General features: G+C 39.2%; 1 protein-coding gene across 1 annotated transcript; it reads right to left on the bottom strand.

Moving 5' to 3' along the window:
• Window positions 1-305: 305 nt before the first annotated feature.
• Window positions 306-8,178, bottom strand: LOC120797676 (PC-esterase domain-containing protein 1A-like). Its single transcript, XM_040141529.1, has 6 exons — window positions 8,129-8,178; window positions 7,952-8,013; window positions 7,449-7,528; window positions 5,839-6,071; window positions 2,278-2,428; window positions 306-497 (listed from the first exon to the last, which is right to left on the bottom strand). Exons 1-6 carry the CDS (start codon window positions 8,176-8,178, stop codon window positions 306-308), a joined length of 768 nt encoding a protein of 255 aa, XP_039997463.1.
• Between the last annotated feature and the right edge of the window lie 6,332 nt (window positions 8,179-14,510).

The raw sequence follows: 14,510 nt of genomic DNA, 5'->3' as shown, positions 1-14,510 counted from the left end.
GTCCAGAGACATAAATACCCTCTTCTGAAACCTGGGGTGATAGTATTAATGTATTTTGTCTATGTTCATATTTTGTGTGATATGCATACTTGTGCATGAAGGATCAGTCTGGATCAGTTCAGGGAAAGGGCATCCTATAGACAGCCACGGTGATATTGATTAATTGTACAAAACAGTAAATATGCAGTTGATAAACTGCTTCGTACTAAAGGTTAACAAGTCACTAGTATGAACCATGTTCCATTTGAAATCAAAGGACAATAACATGATCTGCACTCAGTATATCATTCCAACATCTTGTTTTTTCACTGCCCTTGTCCTGGGGGGGGGTAATGCAGTTTTACTCCCCAGGCGTCAGCGGCGTGCTGCAACAGCAGGCCGCTGATGCGTCGATGGGCCAGTGCGTCCCAGTGGACTCCGTCTGGCATGCGGTGCTGCAGGTTGAGGCGGAAGTGGAAGTGCAGGTCAAGGACGTCCAAGCTGTAGGCATCAGCCAGCTACAGAAGTTGACTTCATTACATCATATCTGTTGTGATTCATTGATGGTAGGGAGTGATTCAAGCACAACCCGGTTTATGAATAATTTTACATTTTCTGTTGTAAGCTCAGTGAACAATAATTCAATATTATCATTTATTATCTTCACAAATCCCGTATGTATTACATATATACCTTCCTTTAAAAGTGTCAGGTTTACTGAATCTGACAGTTTCAAAAAGCACAAAGACAAGAAGCAAACTATTAACCTCAGACCTTAATATCTTCTCTTTTAAAAACTCCAATGAATGAGTTACTTGTCGGTCTATATGACTTCATGTTTACATCTCTTGGTTCATTTGTAATAAAGCAGTGTTTCGATGATTTCAACCAGGATTAAAAGGCACCAATTTACAGCATAATTTTTTTCTTTGGTCTGGACAAAGTGAACCAAAGTAATCCAGAGTCTCCAGCTATGCTAGCAGCTCTGTAAGGCTATACTTTGGCACAGCAGAGCTTGGAGCAAAATACTAACGTCAGCATGCTAACATGCTCATGATTACAATACTAACATGCTGATGTTTACCAGATGTAATGTTTACCATGTTCACCATCTTAATTTAGCATGTTAGCATGCAAACATTGGCTAATTAGCTGTAAACACAAAGTAGAGCAGAGGCTGATGGGAATGTCATTAGTTTTGCAGGTATTTGGTCATAAAAAAAAGTAGTGGACTAATTAAAATGTTGACCTGATGTTTGCATTAGATGAAAAGTCAGAAGATGACCAAAGTGATTAGGATTCATTGTCTGGGAACCAAAATTCTCTGAAACAAAGTTTGGTCAGTCCATCTAGTAGATGCAGACATATCTCACTTAAGTGAAAACTTTGATTTGCTGGTAGTACTAGTTGAAAAAGAAGGGCTAGTGGGATTCATCCTGTGCACCATGAATGCCTGTATCAAATTTCATGGCAGTCTATTCCATAGCTCTGATATTTTAGTATGGAAAGTAGTTTAGTATGGAACACTGGTAAATATACAGCATCTCACCACTGTTGCCACATAATGTGATTTAGGCTGGTTAGATTTTTATGCTCAAATCCCCATGATAGACACTTTAAACATGACAACCAACAAGAAAAGGGTCTTCCAACAGTTCAGTGAGTGAAAGTACTTAAACTGAGATTAAGCTACATATAGTGTGAAAGCAGTTTTAATGTCGCAGAAGATCCATAAAGGCTTTCTCAGCTAGTTATAACAACAACATCTGCTTATTAGGAAGTATTGCAGTACTGTGTTCTATCACCCTCTCTTTGGTTTGCTGAGGAGCACTACATAGATTGTGATTTGTATTTTGTATGTATGTGGTTGGCATACAAAACAACAGTGTTAATGGGCATTTTAAGAAACACTTAACACATGTGCTTCAGCAGCCAAAAACTCATTAATTCAGTCAGGGATGAGTGTCTGGCATTATCCTGACAGATTAGATACTCTATACCTCAAAAACCCACAGTTCTGTTAAAAGTAGCTAACAAACATAATCAAGTGAGTCTCTCAGATAAAGATCAAAGGTTCCAAGCCAATGTGAGAACGTGACAGAAAGTTAGGAGACTTTTGAGAGGCCAATTTCTCCATACATTTTATCTCTGCAGCTCTTCTAATCCTGCAATTCTAACAGAATGAACAGCTGCTCATTTCCTTTTTCTCTAGATGAAGGTGTTCTATTAAGTGTAATCAGCCGCTGTAGTGTTCGATTAAAATGAAAACCCACTGGCTCATTGCTGAGAGATACTCACTTCAGGCACCAAGAATCCACCCTTGATCTTTTTTCCAAGCGGCATGACCAGAGTCCACAAGATGGGACAATCCTGGCAAACAATTGTTTTAATCTGGCCAAAGAACTTGTGGAGGCTCTCTTTGTACTGCTGAAAACACTCCAGGCTGTACCTGCCATACAAGACATTAAGAAAACCAGATAAGTGGAAATGAAGCTGCCAAACTTGGTCTGGCATTTCTAGGAACTTGTTTTATTTAATTATGTTTATCTTCTATTTATTTGGGGTTTTTTTTTCTTCCAGTTTGGGATGTCCAGTTCCCCAGCATCGCAGTCCTTGTCACTACTAACTAAACTGTGGACTTGTGGATGAAATCAATGGGAAGCTTTTCATGGTGATTGCATCCTCTTGTAATAGATTGTTAAGAAATGTTTTATGATGGAGTCATATTGTTGCACTGACTTTTATATTACTCTGTACATTATACTATACACTGCACACCTGCAACCTTATCTGGACATTATCCTGTTTTTCTCATATTCATAAGAGAAAACAGCTTAAGAGAAGAGGAAGAGATAAAGGAGATGCTTTTAACTGGAAAAAAGGCAGAAGAGTCTTCATTATTCTCACCATTGGGTAAGAGGCAGGGTATACCCTCGGTCACCAATTCACTTAACCTGCATGTCGCTGTACTGTAGGAGGAAACCGACAAAGGCACGGGGAGAACATGCAAACTCCACACAGAAAGGTGCCAGCCAAACCGGAGTTCAAGTCCAGGACCTTCGCACTGTTAGGCGACAGTGCTAACCACTGCACCACCGAGCCTGACTAGGTTACAAACATTTTGGATAATTATTACTCTACTTTAAATAATGATGATTGGTGCTGTCCCCACAGGTCATTTAAACAATCTATAGTTTAGCAGTGAGGCACTATTATTAATCTGTGCAGTAAAACGCATTTCCATAGCTGTCTACTACTTATGCATTCCCACCAGTTCAGCTGCAATGACGAATCAATAAACAATCAAAAACCCTATGGATCGGTTCTAACCATCCAGTAAAAGACTTCCTCATAGGATATATCTACAGTATAACATAATGGACATCAACTGATTTTTGGTCAGGCCAGTGGTTGGAAGAATGAGGACACTAAATCTAAAGCACCCACTGTGTCCCCATCTGATTCTATTTACCCGCCAGTGACAAGAAGAAACATCATACCATGATACTCAGCTTAGTAGTGTGACTTCTTCTGAATAAAACTGTTGTTGTCCTTGACAGAATTCCCTGTAGATATCATCAATCTGTCGTCATATTGTAGTGGCATTTTAAGTGGAACTCCATTGATTTTCCACACCAGTGTGTGTTTCCAGATGTTGAGGAGCACTACTACATGTGTGAAAAAAGTTGTATAAAGCCTTTAGTGTCTCCAGAGAGAGCTGATAAATGTTCTCAAGTGATGTCACTTGAGTCAGGGTTGGTTGGGTCTGAAGGCTACAAGTTTGAAAAGAAAATAAATGTGGGGGTGTGGAGTTAGAGAGAAGTGAGCTCAACCTTCATCTCTGCTGCAGCCCACAGGCTCCAGGTTACAATAGCTGCTCCTAGCATAACAAAGCTGGATCTCCAACTGAACTGTGAACCGTCAGTGGTTGAGTTGGACTGCGGGTAACCACATTGTGACAACGAAGGAATGTGTGATCCTTTTTAACAGTCCATCTTGCGACCGACAGTCTTAGGGATTGCAATGCTAAATCAGTGGAGAACTCTTAACTAAAACATATTTGTTTTCATTCAAAGCACAGAACAGAGGTGTGTAGAAAAAAAATGAAATCACTTTCTGTGTGTTTTTTACAGTCTTTAGATCCTTGTATTGTCCCATTCATCTCAGGACTACAATTTGAATAGTGTAGGTTCAGGTGACTAAAATTTAAATGGACTTTGATCTAAGGACTAAAACTAAGACAAAATCTAAGAATAGATAACAAAATTAACACTATACCAATGTGAGTCTTGTTCACAAACACTGATCCCTGGGGAGTGTGAACCTATGCTGATGGCGGACATCCACGTCTGTTTCCTTTTTCCCCTCTGTATTATTTCCCACCTAGTTGGATATATTAGCTTTCATATAGAGCTTTCAGAAAAATCAGACTTTCCCAGTTGTGGTTAAAACTTGGATGTTGACACGAAAAACTATTTAAAAGTCAGAAGTGGAAATTACGCTAACTCCCACGAAATGCACGAAGCATTAAGTACATCACAATAGCCAGCGAATTTAGTAAAAGAGCTTTTGCTTCATTCAGATTTAGTCTATCATTAAACATCTGTGCACATCGTGATGCTCTACTCTGGTGTTTGACATATGGTCGAATATTTCCTCCTCTTCTGTAGCAGAAATGTGTATTAGGACAGCAGAAGAACAGGATGGAGTTGCTACTTGATTTTTGTCCATCGCAGGCAATGCTTACTTTTCTCCCTGCAGTGGCTGATTGAGCGACTCTGTTCGATCTCTGTACATAATTAATCACACACTCGTCTCCCTCTCACTCAGACTGAGCCCGAACATGACTCAACTTTAATGAAATTCACAACAACAAATTACTGGAGGACTAGGATGTGCAGTGGCAGACAGGCGTTCCAGCGAGCGAGAAAAAAAAAAATTCTTGTTTCATCACGGTTAACTTATGAAACATACCTCTAAAGAGATCACTGTCATTTTCAATACAGATTCTGTACATCAGATTTTTTTTACTCTGCAGAAATGAGTGTAGTTTGTGTGGAGGCTGAAGCAGTCAGATTAGTGACGGTTCATGGTTTTCTGCTGTTTTAAGAGCCTGTCTGGAGCTATAAGAGGACGGGGGATGAATAATCTATAGGTAGACCTTTACTGCACAGTGCGGAACAAACTACTGTACTCAGCCTCCAAACTTCCACCCAGGTAAGTGCAGAAACAACTGCAGTTCAGAGCTGTTTTTGTAGGATTATTCTGTAAATAAATTGTTTAGGGGGAACTTTTAACAGTTGCTAATTTGTCACTGTTCTGATGAAGATTTAAATATCTGAATCTTTTTTAAGTTTTGGAGATATTGCAAACCTACTTGTGGATGTAACACTGATGAGGATTGGAGTTTAAAGTCTGTCAGCCTGTAGCGTAAAAACCACAGGTAGAATACCTGATTATTTCCATTTTGCTGCTATTTTACACTTATAATACCGCACCACAGTTATCTGTTAACAGCTGTAGATACAAGTTACTTTTCAGATTAACAGTTTACATGACAAATACATACAGTATAATAAACAAAATGCCTTGTTAGAGATGGAATCATTGGCTCCCAACCTTTTTGACTTGTAACCCCTTACAAAACAGCAGTGTTGAAGCGGCCCAACTCCTACGTTGGGAACCACTGAACTACCTTACTGTATAATAAGTAAAAGTTAAGTCAAAATCTAAACAAACTCTACCTTGAGCAGCTACAACAGTAAAATGCTGCTTATATATCGATGAGGAGTAGTTCAGAAAGAGGCAGAGCAGATGGATAGAATAGAATAGAATAGAATGGAATAGAGGCTACGTTACCTTGTGATGTCCCACACACAGGAGCTGACGATAATGATGTCAGGTTTGAGTCCCCGCCTAAAGTCCTCCAGGATGCTCTCCACGTAAGGTGAGTAGATCCGTGTCAGGAAGTAGAAACGCAGCAGGTGGTGGTCGGAGCGGTACTGTCGGACCTCTCGATACTCAGTGCCGTTAGTCATGGGACCCAATCGACCTCCTTCCACCAGACTGTCCTGCTCAAAGGAAAACTCCCCCTGGACCATAGAAAGGAAGTGATTAAAGGAAAACATTGGATTTCTTCATCCATGAATCGGGGTCGGTTCACTGTTAACATATTATTAAGTCAGTAGATCCAACCTTGTATTATCTCTTAAAATGAAATTTTATCTCTCTCCTTGTCATACTTTAAGGTAGAAAGATTGATGGATATCTAGATTTTATTAACAGATATTTTAGAAATTCTATAATATGTATCACAAAGTAAAAGTACAGACATGTCAAGTAGATTGTATCAGACATCAAATACCATCTGTATGTTTATACTGTATTTATTGGTATTTTTTCCATTTGGCCAAACAAATCTTCATCTTTTGATGGAAAACAGCACTAATTTTACCAGGTAATTCCCTGATGGCTGCTTCATTTTATTTTATATATTATAGTTAGTAATTTTCTAACACACACTTAATGAAGTTTTGAGCAATATGGAGTCTGAAGAGGACAATATGGTTTGGTGAATAATTCTGTCACACAGATGTGATATTCCACCCTCATCAGTGCAATATAGCTGCATCTTCCCACAGTCCAAGTAGCAAGGAGATGTTGATATTTCCAGCTTTACTGGATTGTTTCAGTTTGTTGATGGGCTGAATGGAGCCTTCTCGAAGTGCTCACCATCAAAATACCATTACAAATGAGCCAATACCTGTTTTTAAAGTTTAGTTCCATTGTATTTTTCTGCAATGCTATTGTGATGATGTTCATTTCATATAGCAGCTGAGTGATTGGAAGAAGGTCTTTGTGAGTTAGGAGTCCTCGTTGTGAATTACTGAGGACTGACATCTCTGACTAACTCAGTGAAATGACCCCTGAAGAGGTAAAACTATTCAGTATTTCACAGAAAAAGCAAAAATTATGACATTTGTGCAGCAGAAGTGCTGTTTCTTTCCTTCCTTCTTATCCTGTTAAGCATCCATAAACCCCTCAGATTTATCATGGGACCCTTACGGAGATTCTGACCCCAGGTCAGGAACTGGGGGTACAGGAAGCGATATAAAATTGCTGCAGGCTAAAGAAGAGTAAGGGTCCTAAGCAAGAATAAATGTTTTTTGTTTATATTGGTAACTATTTGCCTTATGATGATCACCAACCTGATGACAGTTTATCTTTCATTTTACCTGCCACTTCATCACTATGCACAGTACACTATTAAAGCCTGCTCTGGCAGCTTCTGTTTCTCTGGAGGCAATGTATTTCTAATTGATAAAGACAGACTGAGGAATGGATGTAAGACTGAGGCGAGGCCTTGGTGTTGACATAAGAGAAGCGCCTTGAGACAGCAGGTTCTAAAGTGAAACTAGAGGTATGGTACTTCAGTTTCATGCGAATGAAAAGCTTGTGGAAAGATTTACTTTGGACCTGAGCTGAGGCAGAGTCAAGTACTGATCCCTCTGAAGCAGCAGAACCAGGTCTTTGTAAACAGAGCGCTGCACTGAAATCATACAACAAAAGCAATAGGCTTCCCTCACATCAAGTAGAGGAAAAATCCTCAAAGATTTCAATCAATTTCAATGAAAAAAACACCTTGAAAAGGAACAGAGAAATGGGAAATTTAAAGGGTTCAGATAGCGGCTAAGATGTGAAGAGGTACTCTTACAATAATAAGATTTGGGGTCTGGTAAATGCTGAACATGGCATGTTGAATAACAGCTGTCGAGTTCTCTCTGCAAGTATACAAAAATATCTTGGGGAACATTTTAGGATCAAGACAATAGAGATGCAAGGATTTAGATTTTTAAAAAGCAAATATTAATGTTATGTAAGGCTTTGATGGCATAAAACATTTACTCGGTTTATACTTTGTGAATCTAAAATGATTGCAAATACAATTTAAAATCTTGTTCTCGTCTCTCACCTGAGCCACCAAGAATTACCGGGAACCTGTTGTGCAGAAGCTGCAGAAACTGCTTTCTTACCCTATTTTCAAATTTAATGTGTCAACATAATCCAAACTCTGTTCAAAAATATCAGTTTAAAGACACAACATATGGTGTTAGTTAGTAGTAGTACCTGAAACCTGTCAAAATGTTACGATATTGGGTCATTCCACGTCAAATCATCAGAGGCCTCCTGACTGATCATCTTGGATTTGCTTCATACTTTATGTAAATAACATCATCATCATAACATCAAGTGGTGTGCAAAATTTCCCCCATGAATAGTTCAAAAGTAATGACTTGTGGAACTTTGCAATTTTTTAGCAGCAGTCGTTTATTAGGACCAAGACCTCGTTTTTAAAGGCTTCATATCTCAGACACTAAAGAAGATACAAGTAGATCATTTTGCAACCTTTTAAAAAATTACTTTTTGGAAGTCAGGAAGTGACAACCCAAACTCCATTCAAAATATCAACTACACAACATCGCGTGGCGTCTGTCGTAAATGCTGGGCTGTATAAGGATAAGGTACGATACTGATACTTCACCAAGGAGCAGCTCCTTTTGGAAATATCAGTTTCTTGAACTGCTACACTCCTCACTTTCAACTTGATCATTCCTTATTTTTGTAAGTTTGTGTGCACGACAACCCAAATCAACCCAATCCGTTCAACACTCTTAATAAAAAGACACAACACGTGGCATGGCGCCACCTAAAATCTGCCAAATATCGGCGGAAAACTGCGCTTTCACTTCACGCTTTCCGAATATCAACTTTTGGACTTGTTACACTGCTCACTGCCACTCATTGTTCAAGCCTGACGCACGTTTCTTTAAGAATAAGTTTGTTCAGTGACAACTCAACCAAACTCCGGTCGACAATACTTTCATTTAAGGATAGAGGACAGGTTTGCCGGAGTGAAGTGAACCGACTGTTTAAAGCATTTCGAAATAAGTATTGCGCATTGCATACATGTTCGCAGACTTGAAGGACTAAGTGACTGTTATTAATTTACCAAAGGAGCTGAGCTTGTCTCCTTCATAAAGCTTTCCCGGTGATTTAGGTTAAAAAGTAAAACACAACGACCTCACCGTGTTGGCGGAAGGTGAGGCCGCTCGTTCCCGCTCCTACCCAAATGTAGGGTTTCCAGGTCTGTGTGACAAAACCAGCCCAACAGCAGAACTCAAAATATGCCTCCGATAAAAACCATATACACTGCTTTTAGAGTCCAACAACATTGCTATTATAACCAGATATATTGTAATATCAATACATATAGTGTAGCACCATAAATGTTTAGTGGGCCTGCCAGCATTTAAAACAGTTCTTTCACCTAGGTCCTAAAATGGCCTTGTGTCCTTAGATACATTATAGTATCGAAAATAAATGTATAGCTGTGTGATGTTGACCGGTGGTCCTCAACCATTTTGTAGTCTCAGGGATCCTTGCCTGATAAAATTTAGTTATCTCATAACTGTCTATACTGTACATTGGCAGATTATCAGTAAACAGTGAGTCTGTTCGTCCCAGCTTCAAATGCTTTTGAGAGTATAGTTATAGGACTAATATTGATGAGTGGAGGAAGTTTTAATGACAATTTCCTAGTGCTATAGCATATATTTGTGAGCATTTCAGCTAAGACTTGTTACATCCTGATAAGCACAAAATGACTGACGAGTTCATTGATGCAATGTATAATATGAGTTTATATCCAGTGATCAGTAGACCGAGCAGAATAACATCACATTTTGCCACTCTAATAGATCATATATTTACAAATATTAATAAGTAATAAGACAACACAGTAACCAGGCTTGTTATTGACATCTCTGACCTTTGGCCAGTTTTTTGTGATCTATGACTGTGATGATGGGAAGGATAAGGATGCCAATAAATGAAAATATAGGAGAGTATAGAGGAATCCATAAGCACCTTTAGAAATGAATCATTAACACTAAACTGGAAAAGAGTATATGATGATGAGGTCATTGACAAAACCAATGAAACATTTCTAAAAATATTTAGATCATTAATTGACAAATCTCTCCAATAAAACAATACATCAGAAAGCAAAATTATACAGGCTGTGGATCACATTCATCAAATTCAAATATATTGAACATAAAAAATACTGGAAATAGCATATAAAGTAGCCATGAAGTGTTTATATATAGAATATAATGTCTAAATGGAGCTAAAACCCTTAAATTGACCCTTCGCTAAGCCCTGCCCCTTTGTTGTCAGCCAGTAGTCCGTCGAGCTGTCAGAGCTAGCATGCCGCCCAGCAGCAAAAAAACATTGAAAAGATAAAGATAAAAGCTAAAGTCTACAGATCACAATAGCAATCAAGACAGAGGACTATTAAATCAAGGAACGTTGTTTTTCTTCTGGCTCAATATATACCCAGCTCCATGGTCCAAGCCCGGCTCTCATACAGCATGACTGTCACATTCTACTTCCACATCTGGACCAATCCTGTTGCACACAAAAAAAATTTCCTAGCTGTCAGCCATCACTGGATGATAACAGTCAGCCCAGATGTGGTAGCATATGGGCCAGACCTGGGCTGAGGACCCAGGTATATGTTGGGCTAGAAGTTTTATTTTGCAATCTGGGTCACTAATGGACATGTTATATCTCATTTTTTAATCCATAAAAAAAAAACGGGACCAGTTTCCAAGCAACTACAAGAGGTTACTGGTCTTGGCCAAGAAATAGGCTGGTAGAGAAACCCCCCAGTAAAATGGTTTTCATATGCATTAAACCCCCAGTTTCCGGTGCTAAGCTAACCTGCTGCTGCTTCTAGCTTCATATTTAATGTAAAGACATGAGAGTGGTGTCAATCTTCACATCTAAGAAGGTAAATAAGTGGATTCACCAAAATGTTGAACTATTCCTTTTAAGTCGAGTGTTGTTATCAATTCTGAATCAGACACAAGTCTTTCCCTGGGTTGGTATATGATTCCAGTCACCTGTCACCTTTTCAAGTGAATTACTGACATTATGACTTGGTAACTGATATCCAGATATTTCTCTAACTTTTTCTTTTTTTTTTTTATCTTACAGGTGTGTGCTTCAGAAATCATTTAAGTCCTGCCAATCTAACTAACTTGCTGCATGTTCTCCAAAAGCAGATTAACTAAAGGGCAGTAAGAGGCATCTAAGGCCACTGCGCTCTGAAGCATCAGCCCAGCTCAGCCTCGGGTAGACTGCTCATTTGGTAGTGTCATTGCAGGCTACAGCGCCATAGCACAGGAGATGAAAAAGACTGTAGCAGTTTGTTTTGTATTTAGTTTGATCTGTAGCTCTGAAGCAGAATCAGAACATTTGTGTGTTTCAAGGGACCTTCTGTTTGGATAATGCCATCGTTCTCTACTCACAAGGCTTCCCGCATGACAGCAGGAGTGTTAACTGAACTCACTTCCATATGAGGCGTATATAAAAGCCATTAGTCAGCTGAGTCAATGAGGGATTACACCATTAACACCAGTTATGCAAGTGAGAGTCCAACATACCCACAGTGATATAAAAGAGGAAAAACGATGGAGCAGACACTGAATAATGTTATACTCAGAGACTGGAGCAACAAAGCTGCAAAAGGGGAAGCGTGTCTCCTTACAATAAATGCTTGACTCTCTGAGGAGGATGGGGTGGTTCCGACTGTGAAATGGAACACCACTATTCCATTTTTCCTCCTACCATTAGTCAATGTTTGTTTCTTCTAAACATAATGGCCAGTTTCTTTTCCTATCCCTACTAATGTAGTTTTTCTTTTTAGATTTTCACCTTGACAACCAATTTCCCTAACCCTCATGTAGATGTTTTTAACTCCAACCAATCTTTCCCTAACTCTAGCTAAGAGGTAGTGTAAACCTTTGGAGAACTTGTTGTATGGTAGATAGTAATTTATCTTGAATATGGAGAGTAAACCTCAGAAACACCTTTAATTCAACTTTAACTTCACATTATGGGAAAAAAATTGAAGAAACTCCAAAGACGTTAGCTTGAAGACCCTAGCTCGAAGAAGCTTTTGTGAAGAGGTTAGAACAGCAGCTAGTCCAAAGTCATGTCAAGACTTTACATTTTTACTTTACATTTTACACTTTATCATAGGAACAGGTCACCTGGTGGTGTGTGTAAAGGGTTAGGAGACAACTAAAGCTGACTGACTGCTGTTTTTATAAACCCCTCACTTTCTTTTTTGTGGCTCACCAACTGAAGGATAGCCCGAGGAAAGACATTAGCGTATTTATTCACCTCCCTCAGGCCCAGGGCTGGTCAGAACTTGATTTATAGACAGTGGTCCTGGAAAAACTCAGCTCTTTCATGTAGATCACGTCTGCTGTCTGGTGCAGAATCCACCCCACAGGTCTGTTGGGGCGCCGGGTGCCCTGGTAATGGGCTGGGAAAACGTCTACATCGATATATCTCCCCACGAGGCCATTCCTCCTCGCTGTCCGATAGCGTTCCACTCGTACTGTGGACTCTCCAAATGCATTAGTCTCCAGGGAGGAGAGAGCTGCCTTTCACAGATATGGAATCCATTAAGAGCAGGTGAGAGTAGAGACTACCCACGATGTAAAGCCTTCATGCTTGCTCATCAACCAAGAGCTGAAAGATCATCATGACAACACAGTGAGTCAAAATTTGAGTCTCATTCTTTGTTTTGGAAAAGAACACTAGCAGTAAGACATGAGGAAGGACTGGCTTAAAAGAACGGAAGTGTGAAGTGCCCTTGAGCAAGACACTGAAGCCTACAACTCCTCAGACCTGCCTACTATTCGTAAGAGAAAAAGGCTGCTGAACTTTAGTCGGGCTCTCTGCCTCAAAAAAACGCAATGTTTGTAATTCCCAAAAACAAAGTCAGGAAAAAGGCAGCACTCTAGAGGTCAAAAACACTACAAAAATCACCTTGCATCTTGGCCTTTTGGATGAACTATTTACAATCTATAGGTTTACAATTGATTTTTTTATTACTTTTTTTTAATTAGCCGTACCAGCTGAAATCTCCAGAAACTTTGCGTTAAGTGGTCCTGAAAATTTTAGCAATGCAGTTTTGAAATGTCATTTGACTCACAATTGACAATTTAAAAACAGAAGAACCTGAGATATAATTTTTTTTATTCCAAGCATTCTTCTTCCTTGTCAAAACCTGTTGCCTACATTGCCCACAATGTGACTTGATGGCTGACAGTTCAGTCAGAGATGGGGGCAGGCTACAGAGGTCTGATGAGCTCACTTCTCTCTAACTCAACATCCTCAGATTTTTTTACTTTTCAAACTTGTAGTCTTCAGACCCAACCAATGCTGACTCAGATGACATCACTTGAGGACCTTTATCAGACTTAGCTCAGCTCCCTGTGGAGACACTAAAGGCTTTAAATTACTGTTTCACATATACAGTACTACCCAGCACCTGGGAACACACACAGATGTGGAAAATCAGTGGAATTCTCCTTGAAAAATATTTTTTGTTAAATTACAAATATCAGTACTTTCAGTATATATCCATACAGTAAAAATTTAACTCTCTGCTACTTCAAGTTGATACCCTTTGACCTATTTAGCATCAATGTCATCAGGGCCCCAAGGAGGCCAGGCCCCTCCTCTTATATTATGCGCTTCCCCCTTCTCCACAGGTTATAATAATTAAATTATAATAAAAAACTTCCCAAAATAATTATAATAATATAACAGCATAGCACAGTGATTTGGATGACATGATAACATTAAATTGTGTACTCTTAACTTGTCACAGTGGAAGTTGCAGCGTTTTTTTTTAGTTTTTCTTTGTTGGGAGTGTTAATGTCAGTGAATATTAAGAAGTGGTTTGCACTGGCATCGGGTAATGAAAGACACTGGTTGTTTCCTTGTCACTGAGTAAAGTAGCCTGTCTGCTAAGCACCCTTGCATCTACTGGGTGTATATTGAGAATACTGTTTTTTATTTGTGTTGCATTCACACACTAACCCCCCAGTTTTATTTGTTCTGGACACGACCCTGCTGATCTCCAACGTACATGGAGCTACTGGGGTTTGGGAGGTTTAAACAAGAACAAGTAAAAACAAACCATTCACAGGAAATGGATAATTGCTGTAATTAATCCTAAATCCAATTCAGAGAATCACTGTAATCTTTAATTCAGGTAAACAAATAAAACCTTGGCACAATGTGTTCTGCAGACTCCGCCAGAGCCACAGGAGACATACAAATGTTATCTCAGGCTGAGTAGTACTAACCATGACTAGTAATTTGATCTTGACGTCTAAAATGTGAGCTCTCCTTTGATGATCTCGAAGGGCTGATTACTTTGTGTTCTTTTGAAAAGACTTTAGCCTAAAGATTGCATGACCGATTTAATTTTACAAGTTGAGACATTATCTGATGTGAAGTAGCTTCATATGCACCTGGTTCTTCCCTTTCAGACACCTGAACCAGCTGTCATGACGTAATCACATGCAAACTTCCATTAAATATTGTTCAAGTGGGATGAAAAAAAAAGAATGAAAGAAACTTGTTGATCGTTTTGTAAAAAT

The sequence above is a fragment of the Xiphias gladius genome, chromosome 12 (genome assembly GCF_016859285.1).
Source record: "Xiphias gladius isolate SHS-SW01 ecotype Sanya breed wild chromosome 12, ASM1685928v1, whole genome shotgun sequence".
Lineage (NCBI taxonomy): Eukaryota > Metazoa > Chordata > Actinopteri > Istiophoriformes > Xiphiidae > Xiphias > Xiphias gladius.
The sequence above is the reverse complement of the archived record's forward strand: the minus strand, read 5'-3'. Positions and strand labels throughout refer to the sequence as shown.

Bases quoted from the DNA above. Each gene is read 5' to 3' on its own strand.
- LOC120797676 (XM_040141529.1), bottom strand. From the start codon at position 8,178: ATGATCAGTCAGGAGGCCTCTGATGATTTGACGTGGAATGACCCAATA. The intron at 8,014-8,128 runs GTAACATTTTGA...ATTTGAAAATAG, and splicing joins ACGTGGAATGACCCAATATC to GGTAAGAAAGCAGTTTCTGC. The intron at 2,429-5,838 runs GTAACGTAGCCT...CTTGTATGGCAG, and splicing joins TGTGTGTGGGACATCACAAG to GTACAGCCTGGAGTGTTTTC.